The sequence below is a fragment of the Melampsora larici-populina genome (genome assembly GCF_000204055.1).
Source record: "Melampsora larici-populina 98AG31 unplaced genomic scaffold MELLAscaffold_7, whole genome shotgun sequence".
NCBI classification, from domain to species: domain Eukaryota; kingdom Fungi; phylum Basidiomycota; class Pucciniomycetes; order Pucciniales; family Melampsoraceae; genus Melampsora; species Melampsora laricis-populina.
This window is the reverse complement of record NW_006768771.1, coordinates 1,298,863-1,317,828: the sequence shown is the minus strand read 5'-3', so window position 1 is coordinate 1,317,828 and position 18,966 is coordinate 1,298,863. Positions and strand designations below refer to the sequence as shown.

The 18,966-nt window shown below is 42.1% G+C and overlaps 4 protein-coding genes across 4 annotated transcripts; 2 read left to right on the top strand and 2 right to left on the bottom strand.

The window, feature by feature from the left end:
* Positions 1–194: 194 nt before the first annotated feature.
* On the bottom strand, positions 195–2,846 carry MELLADRAFT_103871 (uncharacterized protein; the record flags this gene model as incomplete). Its single annotated transcript, XM_007406773.1, has 1 exon — positions 195–2,846. The coding sequence occupies one exon, from the start codon at positions 2,844–2,846 to the stop codon at positions 195–197; it is 2,652 nt and encodes an 883-aa protein (XP_007406835.1).
* A 633-nt stretch (positions 2,847–3,479) lies between these two features.
* Positions 3,480–5,494, bottom strand: MELLADRAFT_34179 (uncharacterized protein; the record flags this gene model as incomplete). Its single annotated transcript, XM_007406772.1, has 5 exons — positions 3,480–3,707; positions 3,779–4,465; positions 4,517–4,854; positions 4,941–5,117; positions 5,263–5,494. The coding sequence occupies 5 exons, from the start codon at positions 5,492–5,494 to the stop codon at positions 3,480–3,482; spliced, it is 1,662 nt and encodes a 553-aa protein (XP_007406834.1).
* Positions 5,495–5,775: 281 nt separating this feature from the next.
* MELLADRAFT_103869 (uncharacterized protein) lies at positions 5,776–7,396 on the top strand (the record flags this gene model as incomplete). The annotated part of the gene is made up of 3 exons (XM_007406918.1): positions 5,776–5,970; positions 6,513–7,066; positions 7,129–7,396. 3 exons carry the CDS (start codon positions 5,776–5,778, stop codon positions 7,394–7,396), a joined length of 1,017 nt encoding a protein of 338 aa, XP_007406980.1.
* A 2,379-nt stretch (positions 7,397–9,775) lies between these two features.
* Positions 9,776–10,637, top strand: MELLADRAFT_103868 (uncharacterized protein; the record flags this gene model as incomplete). The annotated part of the gene is made up of 2 exons (XM_007406919.1): positions 9,776–10,389; positions 10,457–10,637. 2 exons carry the CDS (start codon positions 9,776–9,778, stop codon positions 10,635–10,637), a joined length of 795 nt encoding a protein of 264 aa, XP_007406981.1.
* Between the last annotated feature and the right edge of the window lie 8,329 nt (positions 10,638–18,966).

The following is an 18,966-nucleotide window of genomic DNA, read 5'->3' as shown; positions in this document are numbered from 1 at the left end:
TGCCATACAACCAAAGGACTTCAGAAACTCTGAAGTAGCCTCTATATATTGGGTAAAACATTCCTGCAGTAGGAATCATAAAACCTGTCACTTCTGCTGCCCTAAAATTCACCAGTATGGGACTTCAAGTATTCTTTAACAAGATTAAAAATATAAGGAATAAAATACATATTAATGACTCTTTTTATTTGGTGTTAAACCACCACATTACCCTTTCCAACATCTTGAATAAATTTCAAACAGAAACGAGAGCAACACAGCTTCCATTTGAAAAGCTGTCCAAGTGAATTCTTCAATTCTGAATCTGAAGGATCCTTGAACCATGATTTCAAAAGTGCTGTTAGATATCTCATTGAAATTGGAGTGTTTGCAGGTGATTTTGATTGAATACAGAGGGCTTGGAATGAGTTTCTTGGGTCAATACCTAATCTCCCTGTTCTTTCATCCCATGATATCAGCTTTGAACCCTTAGAAAAAATCAAATTTCCACCTTCCTCAAAATTTAGATCCTTCCACTTTGAAAATTGCTTTTGAAGGAATTCCCATCCATTTTCAATGAGAATGTTCAACTGGGTTTCTTTCAAACGGTTTTCATAGACCAATCTTATCATTCCAATAAAACCCACTGTTATTCTATACTCTGCAATACTGGCAGCCTTGACAATTGTTTCCATAATTAACTCATTTTCATCTATGGGCTTGGGTGCCACATTATTGGGCAAGTGAAGCTGCTCAGTTGAATATGAATCAAGTTGATTGCTAATCTTATAGTTCTTCAGTAAGTCTATAATCAAGTCCACAAAGAAAACATGAACCTTTTGACACATTTCAATACCCACAGGTGAAAGGAACCTGGCAGACTTGGATAATGACCTGCATTCTTCAATTTTACGTCTCTCTGAGGATTTTGGTGCCAATGGATGTTTCCTTAGACCACTTTGAAAGTTGATCTCCTCATATTCAAGATTACCAAATCCTGCTCTTGAATATAATCCACCACGAATGAACATCATGTCTTTATCATAGAGACTCTTGACTTCATCATAAAGCTTCTTTCTATCAACTGCTGGCATCACAAATATGTTTTTTGTCTCTCTATTCCATCTCACTACAATTGAATCTAGAACTTTCAGTGTCATGGATCGTGCTTTGATTAGTTTGCTGAAGTATCTGAACATATATGAAGGATCTAGGTGATCACTGGTTTCAGTCCTTGTGGTACCTGTTTGACCCTTCATAGACTTGATTTCCATGTGCCTCCATTGATCAAAGACAGTTTGCATGAACTGAAATCCACGCTGCACCATCTCTTCCAGTGATATCTTGGTTGATTCAGGCTTGTACTTTAACAGGATAAGACCAAAAAACGCTTTTGCAATCCATTGGTCTGCACATTCAATTGCTTGATGCACAGCCTTTTGCAACATTTCATCTTGCCCTGAAATCCCAATCATATCTTCCCTGAGAATTTTGAACCAAGTAGGAAATGTATAAGAAAGAGCAGGAGAATTTGCCACATGAAATGCACCTATATCCCTCAGCATCATCAACATGCTCTCTCTACGCTTCATGGATTCCTCTTCAGGTGCTTCCTTGATGCCTTTTGACACACTTCCTGGAGTGTCTGGTGTTGAAATTGGGTTTTGGTTCTTTCTGGTCCCTACATATAAATTGAAGTTTTGTGCAACTGACATGGACGGAGAAGGCTTTGAAATATCAAGCACTCCTTGAGATTGCCTCACCTCTTGTTTCTTGGTTTGCTTCTTTCTTGGATGTGTTATTGTTTCCAGACTTCCAATCTCTCTGTTTTGATCAATTGCTGAATGACCTCCTTTTGTGACCATATATGTATCCCCTTCTTTACCTGACAACCTTTTCTTCCCTTTCAATGATTCTATCTGGGTTATCACTGGCTTAAAAGAATCCAATACAGCAGTAGTTGTGTAAATTTTCCCTGAAGTCTCAGCTTGACTTCCAGTAGTCGTATATGTGTTTCTGTGTCTGTTGAGTTTCTCCATATCCATATCCAACTGTCTTGTGATATGGTCTTGCAAAGGACACTGAGTATATTGAAAAATCTCGGAGGAGGGTGTATAGGTCCTTGGAGAGGTCAAGCCTGATAAATTAGATCCAGCACCACTGTGTGGAACTCTTGGAGGCAGATAATTCAGACTGGGATATCCTAGGTGATCCCATTCTATTGATGGTGTTCCCTGTGCCATGTCAGTACTTGGAAGCACCCCTTCATAATTTTTCATAGGGTGAGAATTTGTCTCCTGATACTGGTTCAGTCCTGATGTTAATGGGCCACTTTGCAGTCCTATCATCCTGGGTGGTACTTGGCTTTCTGGACCAAGAGATAAGGTTTGATGATGTTCAAAACCATCCAGATTTGTGGGTTTATATAGGTTTTGGTGACCATGGGGATCATCCTTAAATGCATAATTTGAACCATCATGAGAGGATATTGTGCCAGTGTCCATGGGTGAAGCCACATGAGAACCTGATCTTTTACCAAGGTATGAATTCTCATTTTGATGATAGGTAGGCCAAGTCATTGGTAAAACTGGGACATCCAGCTGTTCTTCAAACCAAGAGTTGGTCAATTGTTGTGTAGCTGACCCATGTGAGTAAAGATCATCAGTACACCAATTTTTCATCTCTTGAGACCAGTCAACATCATGGAGTGGAGAGTTTTGCTGGTCTGTGCCTAGTCCAGGACATAATGCAGGATTTTCTTGGTAGAGCCCAGAGTTAAGCCACAATTTTCCTTCTATCAAGCTGTCTGTCTTGTCTGAAGGTGTAGGTCTTGCTTGAAGAGCCCAGGCTGGTGGTAGCATATTCATGAAGAAGATCATCCTCCATGGGGGAAATAGCTTTGGGATCCATGAAGTTACTGGGGGCATAGGTGGTAGTTTGAGAGAAATGGGTGTATTGGGACTATTGATGCTTAGGTGGGAGAAAAGAGGATAATGCAAAGCTATATATATTTGAATAACATAAAAAACCCACAGGTGATAAAGGTAATTGCACAGCTGCATCTGAGGAGTGTTATAAAAGATGTACATACTGAGAGATTATGCAAGACCTCTCCACGAGGGATTACTTAGATCAAGTGTGTCATGTTGTGAGACAAATTCCACATCAGCTCCGACACTAACATACAGCTCTCAACTATGATTTCGGGGGTCTCAAACTCAAAGTATCATCTTTCTGGTATCTCCCCCGTGCATGTATGTCAACATGTTCTTGAGATGCTTGACGACTCTCGCACATATTGTTCCATAATTGATGAAATGAGTAGAAATCGAGGCTTGCCGTGTTTACAGGGTATCAAAATTACGAACGTCTTTTTTGGTATATATCAACTGCATCATATATAGTAATCTTACATATCATTTATTACCTGTCTACAAACCCGGATGGAAAACTCTCCAGAAGCAAGAAAAAAAAGCACATCAAGATTCATAACTCATTGGTCACTCTTCTTCAGATTGTGGTTCATCAGCAACACTGATCACTCCTCCTTTACCGACGGTACGTTCTTCATCAACATTAAAATTTGTAAATTGTTTTAGTCGATCACGGAATCCACTTCGAACTCCATTATTGGTCGTGAGATCCCAGATTTGTACCGATGCTTTAGATCCAGCTACAGCAATTGTTGCTGGTTCGTCTGGACAAAAGCTTACTGAAAATACCTTCCCCTGTTCATAAACGACCAGTCAACAAGATATCAGATCAATCTAGGAAAAGGAAAGATGTTTCATAAACTTACAACTCCCAAGTCTCGACTCGTGACCATACTGAGGCTAGGCTTTCCCTCCTTTTGATCAATATTCCATACCTTTACCATCTTGTCCACTCCACCAGTGACCATCAATCCAGGAATTGTTGAACTTATGTCCAACGCCGAAACCGAAGAATCATGAGCAGAGAGCGTCCAGAGTGCCTTGCTACGATCCTGAACATCAGTAGCTTTATTTCCAAATTTGGGTAACATGCGCGAGTCGTAGGATTGGATGAGACCGTTGTCAAGAGTGACAAGGAAGACAAAGTCTTCAAAGGGATCCCAACGAAGACACTCGACATCTGACTCGACTTTCACTCCTACTCCTTCTGTACAATTACGACTATCCCAGATCTTGATCAACCCATCCCAACCACCACTCAAGACTACCGTTGGTTGCTTCGGGTTCCACTGAGCAGACTGTACCTTGTCCTTGTGTAGATCAAAACTTCTGATGGCCGTAAATGTCGAGGCGGGTGACATAGGCTCGACATTAAGATCCCAGAGCTTCACCGTAGTGTCGGCGGAAGATGATAGTAAAAGGTTTCGAACCATCCGATTATGGGAAAGTGATAAAATTGAGGAGGTGTGATGCGTAGGGGATATTAGACTGGTGGGAGCGGTGAGCGAATTACTGGCGGCTTTCTTTTTCTTTTTCTTCTTCTTAGAAGCTTGCTGAGCCGGCTCTGATATCTCGTCTGCTTTGTCGTCCTCATCCGACTTGACTTTCTGTCGGTTCGTCGCGCCCAAGATTGCGTCAGGGTAAAGTCCATCGATCACATCCAAGCTCCAAATTTCGATTTCGGGATCCATGGTACCAACAGCCACAAAGTTGCCTTTCCGGTTGGGGTCATCGGTATGGATACCAGCTGGGGTGAAATCGATCCATTCGAGACATAATGGCATGGCAGGCAGAAGCAAATCGTGATGAATATAGAAATTCTCTTCTGATGCGTCATAGACGTATACGTCGAGCTGTGAAACATCATCCTGCGTCTTAGCTGAGACTAGAACAGAGTCCGTAGGGTAAATCTCCAATTCTTCTCGCTCAAGCTCGTCATCTTCTGCCAACTGAGGTGAAGAAATAGTAAAAAAACTCGGCATCAGCACACGAATCAAAGAGTACCTTTTGCCGATAGCAGTGACCTACGTACGTCGTTAAGAGTCACATATGGATCATCACTCGGGTTATCGTAGTATTGTAATCCTTTGACATTACTAAAGACACCCATCGAGACGCTTTTTGTTGTTTCTTGATCATAAGTTTCTAAGTCATACTCAGCTAGTTCATCTGTAATTTTTTCGACTTTCTTGTCATCCGATACATCTTCCATCTCAACATCCATAGCTTCAGGTGCATCTTCTTCTTCACTTTTTTTGGAGGATAACCAAGGAAAGATTAGAGACTTTTCTCTGTTAATGAAGTAAACAAAGATTTACTTACTCGGTCCAATCTTTATCTCCATCTTCACCCTCCTCTTTTTTGTTATCTTCGTCATCAGATTCACCTCCAATCATTTCATCAATGTCAACTTTCTCCTCCTCAAATTGAGCCTGTGCGAGTTCCTGCTTGACTTGTTCTAGTCTGTCTCCGGCCATTTGGGTCACTCGCTCCATTTCTTGCTCATTCAGATCGTATCTTCGAGGGAACTGAGCCGCTACACCCTTTCGGATCCATATTGTACTCGAGATCAATGAGGCCATCGTGGTTCGTATTTGACTTGGTACTTTGTGTTCTTGAGTTTAAGCTCTGAAGATGTTTGGTGGCAGATCGGCAATTTTTTTGGACAAATTTTTGGCCCTCAACCCAAGTCACATGATCTGAGTAACCTAATTACAAGTAACAAGATCTGTATGTACATAGAAGTGGTTTAGGTCTTTCACAGATTTTTGTTCCATTCGCGTGTTTCAAACCTTCAAAGTCCACTTCTCTTTGATATCCATCACCCCTTCTTTCGTTGAGTAATCCTTTCCAAGTCCTGAACATGAAGACCGCGGCTGTGGACTGGCAAGAAAATGACTCAGACTTTTCAGACCTCGACGGACAATCTGATAATGAATCAAGTTCAAGTTGTAACCACAAAAAGCAATCTGATTATATTCTTGGTTTTGAGGATGGCCCTATGAGCCGCGTCTCGGATCAGAGAGACTGGAACCTTTCGCGTCTCGCTGGCTTACCAGTGCGTGATGTCCTTTGCCTTCAATACCGGAGTTCATCTTGGCTGTGTTTTGATTGAGCCATCGATGTGGGTGTATGTTTTCAGGCCCTACTACCTTTGAAAAAGGAGATCAACGGCTGCGAGTTCGATTGTAGAAATTGTGGTCAATCGCTTTACCTCATCTCGCAAATCTATTGCCCTCATCATCTGAAGGATGCATATGATCGAGTTCTTTATCTTTTTGGATGTGCTTCTCTGTCCTGTCAGGCCCACCCCATGAAGTCTTCCTCTCCACATCAATGGCAAGTCAAAAGAACGAAATCGTCGCCATATGGAGAGCTTGCTTACACCTAGCCTCGTTTTATAGCATCAGAGCATTCAGGTCCTGGAAATTGAATGAAGCATATATGGAAAAGATGAAAAAAGAGAAAGAACCAGATTGGAGGACTACCTCGTTGAACGAAGAAAATCCATTCAGATTGGTACTTCAAATCACATCTCCGCTGTCCTTCACGTATCACCTGAGTTTCGTTCTTACCTCTTCCTCATACGGCATTTGAAAGAACAAGGACACGAACAGTTCCACATCCGGGTCCAATCCATTTGCTACCGGTCTCTTTGACTCTGAAGATCTTTTTTCCTGGCCGGATTCAACGCCCACCGAAGAAACTTCCTCCACCGAACCCTTGGCTGACCGTAGCCCATCGGAAAAGACTGCTCTCGACGAATCCGCCGATTCAGAGAAGTCAAAAGAACCTGAGCCACAGGAGCCCCCGACTACAAACAAACTGATATCACAATCCCTTCCTGAACCTGGCCTGTCAGTCCCGATACTGAAACCGTACTATCTTACGACGTGCTACGAAGCTAAACCAGCTATAAACCTAACTAAAGAGTTAGATTCCCTAACCATCTCACAAGGTTCATCTTCGCGTAAAGTTGAAAATAAATTAAATCAAGCTCACTCGAAACGTCAGCCACCCGCTGAGAATGATGATGGAAATGCGGGATGGAAGGGAGAAAAGTACGAGAGACAGACGATCGAAGGTGTTGACCAAACTTTCTTGACGTTCCAAGAACGTGTAAGCTGGTGCGGTCAATCAAATCAAGTGGTTAGGTAAGCCGTTCAATCCTTGTCTTGCTATACCACTTTTTTTGACCGAATGTATACCACGACAGGTATAAGGTGGGCGGAAACCCTTTACCCTTCAGTCGCGTTGATTCAGCGCCCGTCTATCGCTGCAATACGTGTGGGAGTCCGAAAGCATTTGAGGTGCAGTTTATGCCTGTGGGTGTCACACTCTTAAACCGAGAAATGCCGGCTGGTCATGGATTCACATGGTCTACGATGTGGGTAATGACTTGTTCACAAGATTGCCATGGGGTAGATGACAAAGATGAGGAAGGCTGGGTTGAGGAATCAGTCTTTTTACAATGGGAAGATTAGCGGAGTGGATGAATAGAGAGTAAGAACAGCTCGCACGGTGGAAGCGTGGGTCACGTAAGAATCAATGATGAACATTTAATGCTTCTTTGTTAGTGTTTTGAAGTCAATAATGAGATTCTATTTGATGACACAACTGTCACTATGTTGCAACTTTGGGCACTCTTTTTGAGCTGTGCGCACTTTTTCATGTGCCACCCAGAGGCTCCATATCGCTTGTCAAATGTACACATCTTGGACTGGTTGGAGTGAAAGCTGTGTGGTCATCTGAAACAATGCTTGCCACATTAGAGACACTCCTAATATCATCAAGCTCATTGTTGGCTGTAACAGGTAGTGCACCAGCCCCAACTACATCTTTCCCCACAATTGAGAACTCTTGTGACCAGAAGTTGATGAACACTGATTATTGCCAACTTGTAATTGAGATCATGGAGTGATCACTTAGGTGCATGATGTGTATAAACAAGATTACTTTAGATAAAAATGATGTGTTCCTTGAGTAAAATAGATCCATATGTAGAACAACCTGCTCTCCACTTGGTTATTCTCTGTTCTCTATCAAATTTAAATGATTTGTTTTGCTACAAGCTCCTCTTGTAGGTTGTGCTCACTCAATCATCCACCGTCTTCCTTGATAAGACTCTATCAGATCTAGTTCATTATGAGGATTTGCACAAATCCTTGATTCTTTTGTTTATGAGCCCAGCTCTCAAGTAATTTTGACCACCAATGAAAAATTTAAAACCTCATTTTGTGTTTGATTTTGCTACTTGACCACCATCAAACAATTCTCAAGTCTTTCATCATGTCCAACAAGAACATCAGGCCTACACAACTTCATTTCCTCAAGTTGGCCAAGACCATTGAATGGTCAGGCAACATTGTCACACATCTAAAGTAATGACTGTTGGACCCTAGCAGTTCATCAACATCAAGGTGTCTCCAAAACCACCTGTGAAAGTCAATGGTGGTGAAATGAGTCTGACTTTGCTTGAATTCCAACAAAGGAAGGCTGTTGGTATCAGCTTTGGTTGCATTCACAGGGGCAAAAATTGATGCTCACAACTATGTGAGCATTGAAATTTTCCTGTCTTGTCCCCATTTCTTTCCCATTTCTTTCTGCTTGTCAGCTCATTATGTGAGCAACAAAAACTGAGGAGATGAGTCAAGCCTTCCTCAGGCAACATTCCTTAGCAAAGAAGCCTGAGGCAGGGCTGGCCCATCTGCTCACTTCATCTAAGCCCCTCAGCTCATCCTCAGTGGCATCCCTTGACGCCTGCTGATCCAGGGGACACCTGTGGCTGGCTGGGCTTTTGTCAAGCTAGCCCCGTGTTGGGTTTTAAAACACCAACCCTAAACTGTTTTGGGAACAAGGGCAACTGGGACGTCCCCAACAGTGCTGACTGTCAGCTGACAGTAATCACTTTCACATTCAGCACTTTACATAGTTTCAAAATACAGACTGCGGATGTATGCGTGAGACTGTGAGTCATGTGAGTTCGCATTCAAATTTGAAATTTGAAATTTGAAATTTTGAAGATCTTGTTGACCGTTTTGATGATTTCTTAAAAACCATTTCACTCGTCCATCCAAGTTAAAGTCTTTGAACTCATCCAAATCAAAAAGAAGCCAAAATGAGCACTCCGAGACTTATAAATGGTGGGAACACCTTCTTACTCGCTCCAACTGCTTATGGCAAAACACGCGTACCGGAAATGTTTTTCAGCATGTTTGAAAAGGTCCCCAAACCAGTCGTCTTGACTATCATGGCCATCGATACACTCGGGGATCAAATGGTGATTTCTTCATTAGAATGATCATGAGACTGATTCCAAAGGAAGTATTGACATTTGTTTCTATGTACTTTCAGGTTTTGGATAAGCAAGCATTAGGTATGACTGCGGTCAACTTGACCCGAAGGACAATGAATAGAGTAACCTTGAAAAGATTGAAGAAAAGCTATTATTCATTCATCTATGTCGTATGTCTTTTTTTTGAAAATCAATCTTGGACAATCACACTGATCTGATTTGGTGGTGATTTTTATGTGCAAAGAGCCCAGAGATTTTCTTAAACAATCAAGATTTCCATGATTTGTACCATAGCGCCGAATTTCGACGGCACCTAACTTTAAGAGTGATCGACGAAGCCTACTGGCTTCATCTTTGGGCTATGAAGAAAGACGGGGAATCGAAGGACTTCTCTGCTCATGTCACTCCAGAAGACGTGGAAATTTTTAGACCATCACATCGTTATGACCTTTTTGAAGAACTCAAGTCGACCGAGAAGACCCCATTATTGCTCATGTCGGCAATCTGTAGATCTGAATCGATTATTTCAATCCTTCATAGTTTTGACATGCTCCCAATTCACATTAAAATGCAAACAGGCGAGATGGTTCGCCCAGAGCTTCGTTACATTCGAGTTTCGATGTCTGAACCCCTCGAGACTGCCGAAGATTTACTCAGCATCATCCCATCTGAAACGGTGGTCTCAAATAAAGAATTACCTCGAATGTTAATTTACTCAGGAACTATAGATCGCACGTTGGGAGTGATGAGAGCGGTTTGTAACGCTAGAGGTAATCCTGATGACATCAACAATGGGATCAGTGATTGCATTCGACGTTATCATTCTTTAACTGGTGAAGAAGATAAAAAGGAACGAGCAAGAGAGTTTGGCGTAGAAGAAAAGTTTCCGATTCTCTCATGTACCCCTGCTTTCGAATTCGGTCAATCCTTCAAACCCGTGAAGATTGTGGTTATAATGGGTGCCATGGATCCTTCGATATCTAACTTGATAGGTGGGCGAGCTGGACGGAATGTTGATTGTGGCCTAGTTATTCACTTTGTTCAACCCAACATGCCAAACAGTCCCAACACCGCCAGTGAAGTTGTGGTGACGGACACAATGAATAATGAAGAACGCATGCATGCATTTCGTCTCACGCCATGTTGCCTCAGGGCGGCTTACAATATGGATATGGATATTTTGTAAGTCCTTGTTAGCATTCATGTTGAGGTATGGAGCGCTAACCAGAACCGAATTCGATTTTTACAGATATCGATATATTCCAATGTCATTAACTGACCCCGGTTATCTAGCAGAGATGGAACGTCAACGTACTGCAGGAATGGCTGTGTGCCGATGCTCAAACTGTGATCCTCAAGGAGCAGCTCGAGTGCTTCGCCTCTTACCACAGACGAAAGCAGCTGATCTGGATGCACTAATAAAATCATAGTTCCACCAATCCTACCAACCCCTGTTTCCTCAACTCAACCGACTCCGAAAAAAATTGTCCAAGAGATGAATTATATAGCAAGAAAATTATGACAAGAAAATTGTTTATAAAAATATTTACATCAAGAAAGGTTTTGAAGAAATTGTACTATCACAAACAAATATTCACAGTTGCAATCAAATATATGACTCTTTCAAAGAATATTAAAAGAAATGAAATCTGATTAAGAACAAATCAAATCATGAGAGTTTGATCCTTTATCATCCGTTGGAAGTGCAGTTTCAGTTCCAGTGTGATTTGAATTATCAATTTGAGTTAAGTTTTGAGTTGTATTTGGTTGATGTTGATGATGAGTAACAGTATAATTAGCGGTGTACAAACCTACGACCCAACTTGAAAACCCATGAGAAAAACCCATGAAAACCCAACTTGTTTTTGGGTTTTTTTGACGGGTTTTTTCTCATGGGTTGAAGTTGGCTAGATTTGACCACCCATCAAAGAAAGAAAATTAGCTGAGTCCAACATCCCCCTTCCTTGCCGACACAACACCTCCAAACTGTCCAGAAACCTTCCACCAAACAGTCTTACATCCCCATCAACTCCTGGAACTCGTGCTACAAAATCTCAAGAACGAATTAGCTTCAACTCCTCCTAAGAGATGTCCAAAATGATGACGACTAATCGAGCTACCAAATTGGCCACAAAAGAAAACATCACAATCTCCAAGATGAAAGCCAAGCTGCAAAAACCTTTTTATGTAAAAGATATAACACAATTAGATTTGATTTGATTAACAAGTTCATCATTATTATAAATTCGATCTCGGTCAACTTCTTCTTCATATCGTTCAACTTTTCAATTTATCATTTTCCTCGTGAAGAAGTGATACTAGGAATAGGTGATAATGTTTTATCATCCACAGCTCCATTATTGGATTATCAAATAGTTTCATTTTTTTACCTTAATCGATCAACCAAAAATTGCAGTTAGTTCTAGAGAGTGACTTGTTTCAATCTTTTTTATTTTAATCGATTATCTTTGAATACCTTTTATTAAACTCTGCTATATAAGATCGGTTTCTTTAGTTTGTTTCAACTCTTGCAATATGAAGAAATCAAAAGAGATTGTTTTATTTCAAAGAGAAACATGTCTAAATCGACTTTTGAGAATGAGTAGACTTCTACAAGTCAGAGATCGTTTTGATTCAAATAATCTTGTCTAAATTGCTGTTGTTGGCATCAGCATCGGCATTGTACTTCATGAGGGACACCCTCATCAAACAAGCAAGTAGATTTTGAAGACAAGTCATGGATGTGGTCGATGCAAGACAAGTGATGTGAAGTAAAATCAAGGCATCAAGTGATGACAGGAACTGTTGTAAGGTTCGAATGAAACCTTCACTAGATACTTCGGACGGGACACTGTGAGGCACAGCGAGGGGTTTTCTAGAACCCAAAGAGATCCGATCTTTTATTACTAAACCTCCAAGAACACGTCTGGTTCCGAAGGATAGAGGGTAGGAGATCAGTCCCGATATCTCTCAGCGCTACAAGACTAATAGTAAGAAAGAAAATAGAAAAGAAGAGAGAACTATACCTGGTTCCGAAGGATAGAGGGTAGGAGATCAGTCCCGATATCTCTAAGGAACCAGTCTCGAGAAGAATTGAAAACAACTATAAGAACCATGCTTAAGTCTATGTTAATAATTAAGTCTATGTGTATGTAATGACCACAAGTCTTACAGTCTCCCCTCCTTTAAAGGAATAGGGCGGCCTGGAAAAGTGAAAAGAAAAGAGAAAAAAGAAAAAAAAGAAAGTTTGTTCATAAAAGAAATAAATGTAACCCGTATAATTTTTTTTTTTTTTTTTTTTTTGTAAAGTAAGTTTGAAAAGAAAAGAAAAAAAAGAAAGAAAAAAGTGAAATAGAAAATTAAAGTAAAAGAAAATTTTAGAACTAAAGTTGAGTACTTGAGTTGAGGAGGTGGGTGATGGTTGGGTCGTCCAAGTACGTCTGTCGTGGGATCTATGAAAGAATCGTCGAAAATTTTGTGCTCACAGCGTGGCCGAGGTTTTGTTTTTTATGACAATTTTCGTAGTATACTACGGCGGTGCATACAAAGGATAGGAACTTACTTCCGTACACTTTTTATCAGCGTATTGACCCCATCCTCCTTCCTCTCCACGTAGGGTTTCACCTTGGATACATGGAAAACGTTGTGACGCTTATCTCCGTTTGGTAACTCCAGTTCCACATTTTGACCGTGATTTGAAGTCTTGATTACCCGATAAGGACCTTCAAAACGCTCCTTGAGCTTGTTCACACCCCCTTGATGACGCCCACGCCAGTCGGCGGAATCTAGGAGTGCCCAGGAGTTCGGTAATAGCGGCTCTGCACTGCGGCAGTTTTTGTTGTGTTGTAAGGCCTGCTGAATCCTGTTCGTCCAGAGTGAATCCCGCGCTGTAAGCCAAGCGTCTTGTCGGCTATTGAGCCATTTGGTGAGTGCCGTCGGGTCAGAATCAAGTGCGTCACGAGTTGACAGTAGGCGTTGTTCTTTACCGAAGATAAGCTCAAACGGAGATTTGCCAGTAGCGACGTTAATTGCTCCATTAATGGCGTACTCTACTGCTGCCAGGGACTCCAGCCACTTGCCCTGCCTCTTAGCAGTAAAGGTTCGTAAGATTTGGCCAACGGTGCGGTTTGTTCGTTCGCTCCTTCCGTCTGCTTGAGGGTGGAAGGCCGTAGACATGTGAAACGCCGTCCCGCATCGTGACATCAGTGCTTTCCAGAAATTAGATGTCCAAGATTTATCCCGGTCACTGATAATTGATGTTGGGGCTCCAAATGTACCAATCCATCCTGAGAAGAAACGTGATGCAATCTTTTCGGCGGTATCTGTTTGTCCACAGGGAATGATCTTTGTAAAACCCGATAACCTACAGGTACAAGTCAAAATCATGTCATAGTTGTTCACTTTTGGCAAGGGTCCTACAAAGTCGATAGCTAGACATTCCAACGGAAGGCTGGGTATAGTCGGAGTTAGCATCTTCCCCACCGGAGCCTGAGTTGGTCCTTTTGTCCGTTGACAGACATTGCAGGATTGGACAAATTCCTTTACGTCAGTCGCCATGCATGGCCAAAAGAAGTCACGTCTCAGATCCGTAATAGTCTTGATGTAGCCCAAGTGACCCAGTCGAGAATGTGCTTCATTCACTAATTCATATCTCAACTTCTCGGTATAAGGAATGTACAACCGGTTTTCAATGAATAATAAGTCTTCAATGATCTTACAGTCGTCTCGTAATGGAAGAACCGAAATGATGGTCGCATAAAATGAATCTGCATTGTACCCTTCTTGAATGCGTTTACGCATCTGGGCTGACAAGGTGGGACCTGCTTCAACCAACGCTGCTATACACTCCACACCTTCCTTCTCCACCTCTTCATCTTCGTGATCTTTCCTTGATAAAGCATCAGCTACACAGTTATCCTCTCCCTTCACATACTTAAAATCTACATCAAAGTCAGCAAGTGTTTCAATCCATCGCGCTTGCCGTCTGCTCAGCGTTCGTTGTTTGAAGAGATACGTTAGTGAGTGGTGGTCACTCATAATGTTGATTTTCATGCCTAAAAGCAGCATGCGCCACTTGTGCAGGGCGTGTATTACCGCTAATAACTCCTGCTCGTGTACAGGATAATTCCGCTCTGCTGGTGTCATTTGCCGTGATTCATAAGCAACGGGCGACGCGAACTTCCACTCCTTCCCTTGAAACAACGCGGCTCCTAATCCGCAACCGCTCGCATCGGTGAATAACCATAAAGGGTCTTCAGAGTCAAAATCTATATTTTTCAAGTGCGGTAGTGAAGTCATGAGTCTCTTGATATTAATGAATGCATCTTCTTCTTCTTTTCCCCATCTGAAATTAGCAGGATCAATCTTAGTACTCGTGAGTGGTGTCAATTTATTAACGTATTTCTCCAATCCCCAGATAAATTTCTTCATCCATTGTACTGTACCCAGAAATTTCTTTATACCTTTTGCTGATTTAGGTCTTTTCCAATTCAAAACTTGTTCTACTTTCTCGTCATCTGCTCTGATACCTTTTGCTGAAATCCAATGACCTAAAAACTTGATTTCATCTCTGAACATCTTGGTTTTCTTCTTGCTGCAATAAAGATTTGCTTCTCGTAGTTTTTGTAATACCATTCGTGTGTGGATGGCGTGTTCTTCTGGTGAGTTTGAAAAAACAACAATATCATCAAGATATACAACGCAAATAGTGTTCAGTAATTCTCCAAGAGCTTCTTCTAGTCTACCTTGATGAGTACTTGGCGCGTTGGTTAGGCCCATTGGCATCACACACCACTCGTAGAGTCCCCAAGGTGTGTGTACAGCCGTCAGAGGTATGTCGGCCTCACGCATTCGAGTTTGGAAAAAAGCGTTTGTGAGATCAATGATGGAGAAAATTTTTCCAGTAGCTACTAACCTGACCAACCGGTCCACATTAGGTAGTGGCGCGCGGTCCCTCACGGTCAAGCTGTTCAAGACACGGTAATCGCATACCCATCTCGGAAGTTCGGCAGGGTCCTTCTTTGGTATAATCAAACTCGGTGAAGCATATTGACTAGTTGATCTTCGAATTCGTCCAGCTTGAAGATGTTGATCGACTAATTTTTTCCACACGTTCATGTGTTTAGGTGGATAATTGTATTGCTTCTCGTTAATGACTGCGTCAGGATTTTTCAAGATTATCTTATGTCGTATCTTCGAGTTCTCATTCTGTAGCTTTTCTGGAAAGGATCCATCGACAAAAAGACCTTCTTCTTCTGCTTCATCTGATACTGCTGGTATGTCCGCAGGAAATAAATCATGGAATTCTTCAAACATCTCAACTTCTAACCTTTCTTTTTCACTCAACATTGAAACACTCTCCTTCTCACTCAATTGTCTCTCCCAAGGGGCGGTATAATCTTTACGAGGTTCTATTACGCGGGGAATTGTCACTTTAGTGAGCTTTTCATTTAATTCTTCTAACACTCGATAATCATGAATTTTTCTTCCCGTTTGTTCACACACAATAGCTCTTTGATTAATAGAAACAGAAAACTGGAAAAGATTAAAAAACGGCGTTCCCAAAATCATATCAAATTCTCCTCCAACCTCTCCTATCTTGCAATACAGTCGATCGAACTTTTGACCCGATGTAGGCTCGACGATGTTGAAGGTGGTGAAGTGTGTCAAAGGAGGTGGAGGTGATTCGGTATTAACAGCGAGGCTCAGTTGCATTGGCCGTACTAACTCTCTTCGTCGTAGCTTAAGCCGCTCGACCACCCGATCTGTTAAGAGATTGACCTCGGCACCCGGGTCAGCTAGTGCTCTGATTTTCTCGCCGTGATGCATGAACTCTAAGATGACTCGAGGTGGCTTAGGAGTGGCGACGTACCCTTCGGCTTCGGCCAGATCTAGTTCTTCGTCTAAGGCCTGCAGGGCTGCCACCGAGGCTTCGTCAAGTTCAGGGTATTCAGATGCCGCTGCTACTCTAGCGTACGATGGTGTTGCTCGACCCGCTGGAGGTTGCGTCGCTCGGCCTGCTGGCTTGTACGATGCCGGTGGCGCAGACTTCGCGCGAGGGGGGATGTAGTTGGCTGGCTTGGGTGGGGCGACGTATCCAGGAGGGAATACGACTTTTTCTCGAACGTAAGGACCCTTGCATGCCCGGTACTCACTACCGCAGAAACCTTTGCAAAAATGACATTGCCCGATACTATCGCGGTACGAGTGAATCTTCCAATTGAATTCTTCGTCAGTCAGGCGATGAGTCGGATTGGCCGAAACACGAGGGCGATTATAAGTTGTCATAGGTGGCGCCGGCGTTCTGGTCTTCTTCGTAATCGCGTGAGAAGCCACCAATGAAACATAGAGATTTTCAACTTGATTTTCAAAATTACTATAAGTGAAGTCCTTGGTGAATTTACCGAAACCCCACAATCTGACCCCCGTCTTCAGCTCCTCTACCATACCATACTGTACAAATGTTGCTAGTTGATGATCATCTAATCTAACGGAGTCAAAATTAATTAAGAGTTGAATTTGCCGGGCTCGAGTACTGTACGTGATGAAATCTTCATATTGCAACATTTTAAGATGTTGAGCTCTTTCATACAGGCGGTCTTTCCAATCACCCGGTAAGCAAGAAGCGAAGAGTTTGGTGAGGAACTCCCTCCAAGTGCCTTTGAGGAACCCATCCAAGCCTCCTTCATAGAATGAGTGAGCGTTCGGCTCCTCCAAGTAGCTGCCAACCAAGATGATTCGGTCCCTGTCTAACACTACACCTTTAGTGCGGAGAAATGTTCTCAAGGATGAATACCATAATAAGAAAGTGTCGGTGTCTCGATAGGGACCTTTATATACAGGACCATCCGCCGTGCGAAATTTGGCAAAATCGATCGCACCTGTCGGTTTGTTGTCTGTAGGATCAGGAGCAGTTGAAGTTGTTTCTTTTGAAGTAACAGCCTTCATCATGAAATCTTCGAATTTTTCCATTCGACGATTGCTGGATAGCTGCAATTCCACAATTGCCTTCATGAGGTCGGTGTTGGAGTCGTCTGGTCTGGTTTGTTGGTCTGCCATTGTTGGGAATGGTTTCGGTGACGGATGTCGTGGCGTAGGAGAGGACGGTATAGATGAAAGCGGCGATTTGTCTGGCGACTCTGGCAATGGAGGCAAGCTGGCAGGATCTGTGCGAATGTGGATTGGTGTTGCTGGCGGTAGCTGGTCTGTACGAGCACGAGATGGCGTAAGCGGCGGTTGTTGCTGGGAAGCAACTTGTCTGGCGGTATTGGCGTTTGGTCTAGAAAGGCGTTGTAAACGTCGATTAGCACGGATGATAGCTTCAGGGTCTGGCAAAGGTTCTGGCGGAGCTTTTGGGTCGGTAGAAGGAGGATGTCGTCGTGTCGTCATACACGATGACCGAATGTGGGGTAAGGGGAGTAGTTTTAGGTTTGAGGAAGCGCCTCGGTCTCCGTTGAGTCGATGTCAATGGAATCGGAGTGGCGCATTCAGGTTTTTTCGAAGTATTGGTTGAATTAAAGTTTGATTGGCGTGAAGAAAAATTCTCGGATTTGGGTTTGAGAAAAAAAAAGTGTAAGGTTCGAATGAAACCTTCACTAGATACTTCGGACGGGACACTGTGAGGCACAGCGAGGGGTTTTCTAGAACCCAAAGAGATCCGATCTTTTATTACTAAACCTCCAAGAACACGTCTGGTTCCGAAGGATAGAGGGTAGGAGATTAGTCCCGATATCTCTCAGCGCTACAAGACTAATAGTAAGAAAGAAAATAGAAAAGAAGAGAGAACTATACCTGGTTCCGAAGGATAGAGGGTAGGAGATCAGTCCCGATATCTCTAAGGAACCAGTCTCGAGAAGAATTGAAAACAACTATAAGAACCATGCTTAAGTCTATGTTAATAATTAAGTCTATGTGTATGTAATGACCACAGGTCTTACAACTGTGACTGTACTGTTTTAGGTTGTGATGGGGGCTGGGGTGTTCAAACCTTTTGAGGGCAACCCATCAAAAAAACCCGTCAAAAAAACCCAAAAACAAGTTGGGTTTTCATGGGTTTTTCTCATGGGTTTTCAAGTTGGGTCGTAGGTTTGTACACCACTATTATCAAAATTAAATAACCTCAACTCTTGTTTTGTTAATTGATCAACAGTAGGTAATTCAAGTTTAGGAAATGAGTCAAATGTAGCATTCGGACCACTTAAATGATCAAGTTCAATCTACCCGTAACAATTTGTGAAAAAGAACATCAGTTTTCAGAATGAGCATACCCAAAGTGTTGAAATGCATGAGAAAATTTGGACTTACCACTGTTGTCGCAATAGCTTTTGAAAATGGAAGAGCATCACCTTTCATACCAAGTACAGTTCCACATCCTCTAAAACTTAATTTATTACTATTATGGATCATTTCAATTACAATTCCAAAGATAAATCACGAAAAATCAATGACCTGATGATTGTTGCATCCATTTTCAATATCAGCCAACAAAACCAGAATTGAAACTCACATATCAAATCTTAAAAAACCTAAAAAAGTATTATCATGTAGATTTTTAATACGACCATTTTGACGAGCAGCAGTGATTCTACAAAGTTTAAGTAATTTAATTTCTTCATCTAAAAGTTGATAACCTTGATTGATCCTTTGACTGATTTTTTAAATTGTTTTGAGGAAAAGTTAAAACACCTTGATGATTGATTTTTTTAATAAAGTGAAGACTGCAGAAGGTTATCACTGCTCTGGGGGCATGTCTTGTAGCTA